General features: G+C 43.6%; 1 protein-coding gene and 1 pseudogene across 2 annotated transcripts; both read right to left on the bottom strand.

Annotated features, from left to right (window-relative positions):
* Positions 1-2,407: 2,407 nt before the first annotated feature.
* Positions 2,408-4,074, bottom strand: LOC117189325 (annotated as a pseudogene).
* Positions 4,075-7,170: 3,096 nt separating this feature from the next.
* Positions 7,171-10,706, bottom strand: LOC117189324 (tyrosine-protein kinase Src42A-like). Of its 2 annotated transcripts, none has more exons than XM_033394474.1 (7): positions 10,564-10,706; positions 10,429-10,507; positions 8,464-8,632; positions 8,234-8,392; positions 7,847-8,015; positions 7,711-7,785; positions 7,171-7,638 (listed from the first exon to the last, which is right to left on the bottom strand). In XM_033394474.1, exons 1-7 carry the CDS (start codon positions 10,689-10,691, stop codon positions 7,395-7,397), a joined length of 1,023 nt encoding a protein of 340 aa, XP_033250365.1. In that variant the 5' UTR covers positions 10,692-10,706; the 3' UTR covers positions 7,171-7,394. The 2 variants fall into 2 exon arrangements, with proteins under 2 accessions (XP_033250365.1, XP_033250364.1); XM_033394473.1 differs by having other exon boundaries at positions 7,172-7,638; positions 7,847-8,024.
* Between the last annotated feature and the right edge of the window lie 399 nt (positions 10,707-11,105).

Consider the following 11,105-nt stretch of genomic DNA (forward strand, 5'->3'; position numbering starts at 1 on the left):
AACTTTTACATTCTTCACATAAGCAATCCCCCCATTGTGTTCTATTCGAAATTCCAATGAATGTGAACATTCATTCATTTTTGGCATTTACTTTGCTTCCATGCATTTGTTTTACAATTACACATACCATACCATTAAATACTTGTAACCGCTTAAAATCATTAATAAAGCGAGGAAAGAACTGAAGCATCCAAGCGATTCTCAATGTCTCAAAGTGCTTACATAATCGTATATGGCATGACTAAGGCCAGCCAGCGATCGCTGGAAATGAAGTTCTGCTGTGGGTATGCGGTCATTCGGCTGGTATGCCGTGGCGAGGGCGTCGACGGCGATAAAGCGCCTACTAATAAGGCAAGCCAACCTCTTCTAATTTTAACCAAAGGCAAACGGCAGGGAAAACATCAGTTTGCAGGAAATCGTCTGATAACCAATCACTTGGCTAACTTGTGCCTCATTCCTCTTGTTTGCGATTGCTGCTGCTGCTCACTCGCATGCGGGTGTGATTCAGCACAGCCTCCACTCCACCACACTTGGCTTCGGTCCGCTTATCAGGCCTGTCGTCGACCCCGCCCCAGAAGACTTAGCGGTATTTCTACGTTGATTGATTACAAATAGAGCATGTGAAAGCCAAAAAAGTTGCGGCTAGTATTACCTTATAAGAAATAGAATAGGGGAGAATCACACTCGCCATCGCCATCGCAATCGCAGTTGCAGTCACATTCGTATTGAACAACTGAAAATCGAAGCGAAAACACTATGGCTGTTGACTCACACTCAAATGTTTGGAGTCGTCATCAAGTGGCATTGTTTATTTGTAATCATTCAAGCACGGCGCGGCACGGCACTCCCCTATCTCCCCCCGTCCCCATCGCCATCGGGAGTGCAGTACAATCGCGCGACATTTTAGGCGGGGCTCTCGGACAAGTCCAATTGTTTTATTCGTAATTTAGCTGCGATCTAGCCCAGAGACTTACAATGACCAAATTCAATCAACTATGGCAAGAAATCGATTAGGGGACGCACCGACTGGCCGATGATGCTCGTATTTGGGGCCTACCGCAGATCAAAGCGAAGCTTTTTAAAAATATTTATTTTCATTTATCGTGAAATAAAAGCTTTGCGCATATACTTACATTCTAGTTTTGGATTGGAAATATAAGATCGAATCGTTCGTTATACATGACTCTTACAATGAATGCTCTACATATATGGTAGTTCTTTACATATTCAATATGACATACGTTATGTTGGAAAGTGTAAGCAATCCACTTTTACGTTATTTGTTAAATAAATCGAGGAGTTCGCTGAACTCGGTATGTTTTGATTAAAGTTGCTTGTGTGGCTTCTGTAGAACATATACTGGTTTATTTATGCACCATACGTTCCTATTTTTGTGCAGCACAGTACAGATTCAAAGACAGATTAGAGAGTATATCACAGACTACATAAGAACTCTTACTAGGGTTAGAATACATTTGTTAAATCAGCCTTCGATTCATGCGTTCTTCGGGTTTGGTTTTGCTTGGAGTACGTACATAGATTAGGCATAGAAATTATTTTAGTTACTTTAATTTGACTTTACGCAGAACTCTTCACTCTTCTTCCATCCCCACACACGCTGCATGCGCTGCAGAAACTGGAATGAATGTTCACCAAATCAAAAAGCAAACAGAGAAAGGATAAAGAATGACGTGGACTACAGTGCGGTGATTCGTTTTCAATAAAAATGATTATGCCTTTATTTTTATTTTATAAATTATGAAGAAGTTTTATTTTAAATGGTTTTTTGTTCTAAATGTACATGTACTCGTATATGTGTATGCGTTTGTTTGTGTGTTTAATTATAAATAGAATATAATTAAATGATTACAATTACAATTAAACTCTAGATCGTTACTCATGCGGATTTCAACTGTCGCATGCAGCAAAAAGTAGCGTCCGCTAGCATTTGAATGATGATTGGCGTTTGTGGTGCTTTCCTTCGTTTATTATTTGTATTTTTAATTTTAATTTCATTTTTATTTGTTTGTGATAAAGCATACATATGTATAATGTCGTTGATTAGTGATTGAGTGTTTTGTGGTTTGTGGGAGGAGTGGCAGGTAAGACACGTACGAAGTGGATTAACTAAAAGTAAACAGTTTTTAATATATGTATTTGTTTGCTGCAAATATCGTTTTCATATTTCAGATTGGCCTATCAACTAAAGAAGAACAGTGTGAGAGTGAGGGTGAGAGGGTGGGTAAGGGTAAGTATGCGTTGGCAAAATAGAATATAAAAGGTTCCTAGGTTTAACTCTGACTATACGGTTGTATATATATATATATATATATATATATATATATATATGTATGTATGTATGTATATAGTGTTAAATGAATAATAATACATTCGATATATTTATCGGCAAATGCGACAAATCTATCCATATGCTTGTCATATTGAAACAACAAATAATTAACAAAACATTCGCATTCACTTTTCCGGCTTACAGACTATTTGTTAGCTTAAACGCTAATAACATTAATCGTATGGTATGGAGTTGTTACCAAGACATGCCCCTGCCCTGTCCATGAGCCCCGCATGTTTCATGGTCGCAGGAAGCAGCAATAGAAAATGTGTGCAAAACTGAAGTAATTAACTTAATATGAATTGTCCGTTGTGGGATGCCCGACGATCATTGGTAGCTCCTCCAGCTCCTCCTTGCGCCTCGCCACGGCTACTGTCCGCGTCCGTGGTCGCAGGTAGCATTTATCAGTAAGCCTGCGCCTCCTTGTAGTCGCTCTGATCGGAGGTGTAAAAGTCCTCGAGCTTCCATTGGAGCGTCTCGAATGTGGGTCTGCGCATGGGATCCTTGTGCCAGCACTCGAGCATGATCTCGTACAGGCGCGGCTCGCAGTTGGGTGGCAGGGGCATGCGATAGCCGTGCTCCACTTGGGTCAACACCTCCGCATTGGTCATACCTGATTGCCGAAGTGAATCATTTGATTAGATTATGCTCGATTCCTAGAATAAACGGTAGTCAGTGGATTTACCCGGATATGGTATGCGTCCGTAAGTGACCAGCTCAGTGAGGAGAATACCGAAGCTCCAGACATCAGATTTGATTGAGAATTTACTGTAGTTGGCCGCCTCGGGCGCTGTCCATTTGATGGGGAAGCGTGCGCCAACTCGCGCCACGTACTCGTCCTCCTTGATGAGCCTGCCGTTGGAAGATGGATATTAATTTTCATTCCTTTCCCGGCATACCGCCCAAGACTCACCTGGCCAAACCAAAGTCGGCTATCTTCACAATGTTGCCATCGCCAACGAGAACGTTGCGCGCCGCCAAGTCTCTGTGGATGTAGTTCTGGGACTCCAGGTAGGCCATGCCAGCGGCTATTTGTGCGGCCATATCGATGAGCATTTTGCATTTTGAGGCTACGACCTTTGCCTGCAATGGCTAAAAGATATTAAAAACACAAATAAGCAATTGCCATGACATGATAAGCGAGCGGGCGGGCGGACGTTTGGTTCTTTCTTTTCTTTTTGACTAATTGCCGCAGCGGGGCGTGAAAATGTTTGTAATTTGACTAATGCAAGCTGCAAGAATGTCTCGAAATGTGCGGACACACGGCGAGTCGTGTGATCGTCATCTGGGACCCAGCTTACCTTGCAGATATTCCAACAGTGAACCGTGCTTCATCAACTCCGTGATAATGTAGATGGGCTCCTCCACCGTGCAGACAGCGTACAGCTGTATGAGCTTCGTGTGGCGCAGCTTCTTCATGATCTGGGCTTCGGCTAAGAAGTCCTTGGGGTCCATTGTGCCTGAAAGGGGCCAAGACTCATTGTTAAACAAACTCCCGCAAAGAGCAAACAGAGCGCAGCTCTCGACTTACCCGATTTCAGAGTTTTAATGGCCACGGGTGTTGTGTTGTTCCACTGTCCCTCCCAAACGTCGCCGAACTGGCCGGAGCCCAGTTTGCGTACAAATTTGAGGGACGTTCTGTCGATCTCCCACTGGTCGCGTGTTCGATGCGATAGGCCCTCGGTGACAGGTTTCTCGATCTGGAGCGTCAGGTTGTTCGGACATGGTGGATGGATAGAGAGATGAGTTAGCAAATGAATTTTCTATTGTCAATATGGTAGGCGCATTGGTGTTCGGCTTGAGGTAATGATCGTGCCAATTGAGCAATGAGTTTGTAGCATACATTCATTAACCATCATCACCACCTCCCTAAGAACGTACTGCACGTTGCGTTGCGGTCCCCTGGTTCTGTCTACATTCTCTTCGGAAAGAGGAAAGGGTCTAAAAACTAAAGCGGGGGTTTTATTCTGTGCTTGGGGAGGGCCCTTTATCTTCCAATCAGAGAGCCAGTTGCCATGAAGAGGAAATATTTATTGCCATACTTTCGGGGCTGTGGCCAGAATTCACTTGAATCGAATGCGCCGACAGGTGTCGCCACAGTGACTGACACAGTGAACAGTAGTTCGACTCTACACGCCATGTAGAAAGTAAAGTGCGAGTCGGGCAGAAATGCGACTCTGAAAAAGTAGCATCAAGGATGCCGTAAGGGATATGCAATTTTCTATCCCATGTACATAGAAAATATATGTCTGTGCAGACCAGCCACGGGGCAAGCAACGCACCAACGTCGGATGTACAATATTTTGATAAACTACTGCTTAAAAGATTTCCAAAAAGGGGAGAGATGTAGGTTAGGTTAGGGCCTTATTTACATAGAATCTGTTCCATTAGCTGGCGCTATATGATTTTAGTTGGATCTGTTTTGATGGACTAAGTGGGTTCAAAGTTCAAGTGCCAGCCAGTCAAAGTGCAAAAGATCAATGGAAGTCGAATCGAGTCGAGTCGAATCGAGGGCATACTTGGACAGAACACACTCAAACGCGGCGCCGTTTCCCTTCACTGGGTTTCGGCACCAATTAGATGAAACTTAGCTTTGATCAACGATTATTAAGCAGTAGTATAGGATCATATACGATAGATAGATTGTCTCGATTGCACTTTGAGCGCTGCCGTGGGTGAGATATTGAGCGATTGATTGGCGGTTATTTGGAGATTAAAGGCATTGCAGTCGAATCGCCGTGAAGGGGGGTTGGTGTTGCGGGTGGGGGTGGAGTTGGATTCTGGTTTCTGGTTCTTGTGGGTGTGATTCAGCACAGCCTCCACTCCACCACACTTGGCTTCGGTCCGCTTATCAGGCCTGGCGTCGACCCCGCCCTAGAAGACTTAGCGGTATTTCTACGTTGATTGATTACAAATAGAGCATGTGAAAGCCAAAAAAGTTGCGGCTAGTATTACCTTATAAGAAATAGAATAGGGGAGAATCACACTCGCCATCGCCATCGCAGTTGCAGTCACATTCGTATTGAACAACTGAAAATCGAAGCGAAAACACTATGGCTGTTGACTCACACTCAAATGTTTGGAGTCGTCATCAAGTGGCATTGTTTATTTGTAATCATTCAAGCACGGCGCGGCACGGCACTCCCCTATCTCCCCCCGTCCCATCGCCATCGGGAGTGCAGTACAATCGCGCGACATTTTAGGCGGGGCTCTCGGACAAGTCCAATTGTTTTATTCGTAATTTAGCTGCGATCTAGCCCAGAGACTTACAATGACCAAATTCAATCAACTATGGCAAGAAATCGATTAGGGGACGCACCGACTGGCCGATGATGCTCGTATTTGGGGCCTACCGCAGATCAAAGCGAAGCTTTTTAAAAATATTTATTTTCATTTATCGTGAAATAAAAGCTTTGCGCATATACTTACATTCTAGTTTTGGATTGGAAATATAAGATCGAATCGTTCGTTATACATGACTCTTACAATGAATGCTCTACATATATGGTATTTCTTTACATATTCAATATGACATACGTTATGTTGGAAAGTGTAAGCAATCCACTTTTACGTTATTTGTTAAATAAATCGAGGAGTTCGCTGAACTCGGTATGTTTTGATTAAAGTTGCTTGTGTGGCTTCTGTAGAACATATACTGGTTTATTTATGCACCATACGTTCCTGTTTTTGTGCAGCACAGTACAGATTCAAAGACAGTTTAGAGAGTATATCACAGACTACATAAGAACTCATACTAGGGTTAGAATACATTTGTTAAATCAGCCTTCGATTCATGCGTTCTTCGGGTTTGGTTTTGCTTGGAGTACGTACATAGATTAGGCATAGAAATTATTTTAGTTACGTTAATTTGACTTTACGCAGAACTCTTCACTCTTCTTCCATCCCCACACACGCTGCATGCGCTGCAGAAACTGGAATGAATGTTCACCAAATCAAAAAGCAAACAGAGAAAGGATAAAGAATGACGTGGACTACAGTGCGGTGATTCGTTTTCAATAAAAATGATTATGCCTTTATTTTTATTTTATAAATTATGAAGAAGTTTTATTTTAAATGGTTTTTTGTTCTAAATGTACATGTACTCGTATATGTGTATGCGTTTGTTTGTGTGTTTAATTATAAATAGAATAAAATTAAATGATTACAATTACAATTAAACTCTAGATCGTTACTCATGCGGATTTCAACTGTCGCATGCAGCAAAAAGTAGCGTCCGCTAGCACTTGAATGATGATTGGCGTTTGTGGTGCTTTCCTTCGTTTATTATTTGTATTTTTAATTTTAATTTCATTTTTATTTGCTTGTGATAAAGCATACATATGTATAATGTCGTTGATTAGTGATTGAGTGTTTTGTGGTTTGTGGGAGGAGTGGCAGGTAAGACACGTACGAAGTGGATTAACTAAAAGTAAACAGTTTTTAATATATGTATTTGTTTGCTGCAAATATCGTTTTCATATTTCAGATTGGCCTATCAACTAAAGAAGAACAGTGTGAGAGTGAGGGTGAGAGGGTGGGTAAGGGTAAGTATGCGTTGGCAAAATAGAATATAAAAGGTTCCTAGGTTTAACTCTGACTATACGGTTGTATATATATATATATTTGTTATTTGTTATTTGTTATTTGTTGTTTCAATATGACAAGCATATGGATAGATTTGTCGCATTTGCCGATAAATATATCGAATGTATTATTATTCATTTAACACTATATACATACATACATATATATATATGCTTGTCATATTGAAACAACAAATAATTAACAAAACATTCGCATTCACTTTTCCGGCTTACAGACTATTTGTTAGCTTAAACGCTAATAACATTAATCGTATGGTATGGAGTTGTTACCAAGACATGCCCCTGCCCTGTCCATGAGCCCCGCATGTTTCATGGTCGCAGGAAGCAGCAATAGAAAATGTGTGCAAAACTGAAGTAATTAACTTAATATGAATTGTCCGTTGTGGGATGCCCGACGATCATTGGCAGCTCCTCCAGCTCCTCCTTGCGCCTCGCCACGGCTACTGTCCGCGTCCGTGGTCGCAGGTAGCATTTATCAGTAAGCCTGCGCCTCCTTGCAGTCGCTCTGATCGGAGGTGTAAAAGTCCTCGAGCTTCCATTGGAGCGTCTCGAATGTGGGTCTGCGCATGGGATCCTTGTGCCAGCACTCGAGCATGATCTCGTACAGGCGCGGCTCGCAGTTGGGTGGCAGGGGCATGCGATAGCCGTGCTCCACTTGGGTCAACACCTCCGCATTGGTCATACCTGATTGCCGAAGTGAATCATTTGATTAGATTATGCTCGATTCCTAGAATAAACGGTAGTCAGTGGATTCACCCGGATATGGTATGCGTCCATTTAATGGGGAAGCGGGCGCCAACTCGCGCCACGTACTCGTCCTCCTTGATGAGCCTGCCGTTGGAAGATGGATATTAATTTTCATTCCTTTCCCGGCATACCGCCCAAGACTCACCTGGCCAAACCAAAGTCGGCTATCTTCACAATGTTGCCATCGCCAACGAGAACGTTGCGCGCCGCCAAGTCTCTGTGGATGTAGTTCTGGGACTCCAGGTAGGCCATGCCAGCGGCTATTTGTGCGGCCATATCGATGAGCGTCTGCATTTTGAGGCTACGACCTTTGCCTGCAATGGCTAAAAGATATTAAAAACACAAATAAGCAATTGCCATGACATGATAAGCGAGCGGGCGGGCGGACGTTTGGTTCTTTCTTTTCTTTTTGACTAATTGCCGCAGCGGGGCGTGAAAATGTTTGTAATTTGACTAATGCAAGCTGCAAGAATGTCTCGAAATGTGCGGACACACGGCGAGTCGTGTGATCGTCATCTGGGGCCCAGCTTACCTTGCAGATATTCCAACAGTGAACCGTGCTTCATCAACTCCGTGATAATGTAGATGGGCTCCTCCACCGTGCAGACAGCGTACAGCTGTATGAGCTTCGTGTGGCGCAGCTTCTTCATGATCTGGGCTTCGGCTAAGAAGTCCTTGGGGTCCATTGTGCCTGAAAGGGGCCAAGACTCATTGTTAAACAAACTCCCGCAAAGAGCAAACAGAGCGCAGCTCTCGACTTACCCGATTTCAGAGTTTTAATGGCCACGGGTGTTGTGTTGTTCCACTGTCCCTCCCAAACGTCGCCGAACTGGCCGGAGCCCAGTTTGCGTACAAATTTGAGGGACGTTCTGTCGATCTCCCACTGGTCGCGTGTTCGATGCGATAGGCCCTCGGTGACAGGTTTCTCGATCTGGAGCGTCAGGTTGTTCGGACATGGTGGATGGATAGAGAGATGAGTTAGCAAATGAATTTTCTATTGTCAATATGGTAGGCGCATTGGTGTTCGGCTTGAGGTAATGATCGTGCCAATTGAGCAATGAGTTTGTAGCATACATTCATTAACCATCATCACCACCTCCCTAAGAACGTACTGCACGTTGCGTTGCGTACCCTTGTGTCTGTCTACATTCTCTTCGGAAAGAGGAAAGGGTCTAAAAACTAAAGCGGGGGTTTTATTCTGTGCTTGGGGAGGGCCCTTTATCTTCCAATCAGAGAGCCAGTTGCCATGAAGAGGCAATATTTATTGCCATACTTTCGGGGCTGTGGCCAGAATTCACTTGAATCGAATGCGCCGACAGGTGTCGCCACAGTGACTGACACAGTGAACAGTAGTTCGACTCTACACGCCATGTAGAAAGTAAAGTGCGAGTCGGGCAGAAATGCGACTCTGAAAAAGTAGCATCAAGGATGCCGTAAAGGATATGCAATTTTCTATCCCATGTACATAGAAAATATATGTCTGTGCAGACCAGCCACGGGGCAAGCAACGCACCAACGTCGGATGTACAATATTTTGATAAACTACTGCTTAAAAGATTTCCAAAAAGGGGAGAGATGAAGGTTAGGTTAGGGCCTTATTTACATAGAATCTGTTCCATTAGCTGGCGCTATATGATTTTAGTTGGATCTGTTTTGATGGACTAAGTGGGTTCAAAGTTCAAGTGCCAGCCAGTCAAAGTGCAAAAGATCAATGGAAGTCGAATCGAGTCGAGTCGAATCGAGGGCATACTTGGACAGAACACACTCAAACGCGGCGCCGTTTCCCTTCACTGGGTTTCGGCACCAATTAGATGAAACTTAGCTTTGATCAACGATTATTAAGCAGTAGTATAGGATCATATACGATAGATAGATTGTCTCGATTGCACTTTGAGCGCTGCCGTGGGTGAGATATTGAGCGATTGATTGGCGGTTATTTGGAGATTAAAGGCATTGCAGTCGAATCGTCGTGAAGGGGGGTTGGTGTTGCGGGTGGGGGTGGAGTTGGATTCTGGTTTCTGGTTCTTGTGTGCAATCGAGACAATCTATCTATCGTATTTGATCCTATACTACTGCTTAATAATCGTTGATCAAAGCTAAGTTTCATCTAATTGGTGCCGAAACCCAGTGAAGGGAAACGGCGCCGCGTTTGAGTGTGTTCTGTCCAAGTATGCCCACGATTCGACTCGACTCGATTCGAAGGGGGGTTGGTGTTGCGGGTGGGGGTGGAGTTGGATTCTGGTTTCTGGTTATTGTTGTGTTAATGGGCAATAAAAACACACACATGAACGCACATCGTAACGTTTTGTTTTTACATAGAAATCCTACCTCACAGACACCCGAAAAGGTATTTGTCCTATTTGATTAATATATTATATATATTTGTTTGTATTTTCAGTTATTTTCGGTTATCGTTCGGTTGTAGTTGTTGTTGTTATTGTTGGTTATTGTTGGTCATTATCGTTTTACAGACATTATAATTAGTTTTGGTGTTAATTAAAGAAAAAGCAAGAAATATATGGAAAATATAAGACAGTTTTAGTACACACGTGTTGGCATTGCGAAATGAACAAAACATAGGGATAACAATGTTGAATGTTACAAATGTCACATTGCACATCACACTTGGCCGCTGCCGGTCGTTGTTGGATGTTGGATGCGCGATAAAACCAAAGCAAACAATGGGGGCTGTATGGGGATGTATATGTCCGCCCAATGGATGCTTACCTGTACACAGGGCTTGCAGAGGTTGACGCACAGGCCGTCGGAGTCCTTGGAATAGTGCTCGACCAGCTCCTGCAGGGTTCTACGGGCCGAAAGGATAGGATAAATGTCCAAGTACAGTGTGTACTCCGCACTCACCTGAATGTTGTGCGTCTGGCAATGAAGAAGCCGCCCTCGTCCAGTTGCCTGATGCGATAGTGCTTGACAGTGTCGCCATCGCGCACTGCAAAAGAGCATTCACAGTGTATAGTATAGTATACGAACATTAGAGTACAACAATTATAAATGCCTGGTTCGGCACGCACCTGATAGCGAATAGTCGTTGTGTCGGCTCTCAGAATCACGAATTAAAAATGCACCGTGCTCGTTCTCTGGCAGTAGAAGTTTTTTCTCAGCCTCAATGCGTTTGATTTTGCGGAAGTACCAGCTGCAATGAAAGCGCGAGAAAGAAATTATTATTACTGCTATATAGCTGATATATACATATGTATATGTAAAGCAAACATTTAGAGTTTATTAAGGAAACAGCCGCTCTATCGAGGTTACACCAGTCCCAGTCCCAGTCCCGCCTGATCATCAAGAGGTAGAGGCGGGGCGGGGCGAGGCGATAGACGTGGGTGGTCTGGACCTGCTCCCCCCTTCCCCCCACCTCCCCGCACTGTGAGTCATGTATCATCTGG

This window comes from Drosophila miranda, assembly GCF_003369915.1.
Source record: "Drosophila miranda strain MSH22 chromosome Y unlocalized genomic scaffold, D.miranda_PacBio2.1 Contig_Y17_pilon, whole genome shotgun sequence".
NCBI lineage: Eukaryota > Metazoa > Arthropoda > Insecta > Diptera > Drosophilidae > Drosophila > Drosophila miranda.

Coding starts and splice junctions, on each gene's coding strand:
- LOC117189324 (XM_033394473.1), bottom strand. CDS start 10,691: ATGTTCGTATACTATACTATACACTGTGAATGCTCTTTTGCAGTGCGC. Junction 8,633..10,428: donor TCTGCAAGCCCTGTGTACAG/GTAAGCATCCAT, acceptor CTGACGCTCCAG/ATCGAGAAACCTGTCACCGA. Junction 7,639..7,710: donor TGGACGCATACCATATCCGG/GTGAATCCACTG, acceptor TTCGGCAATCAG/GTATGACCAATGCGGAGGTG.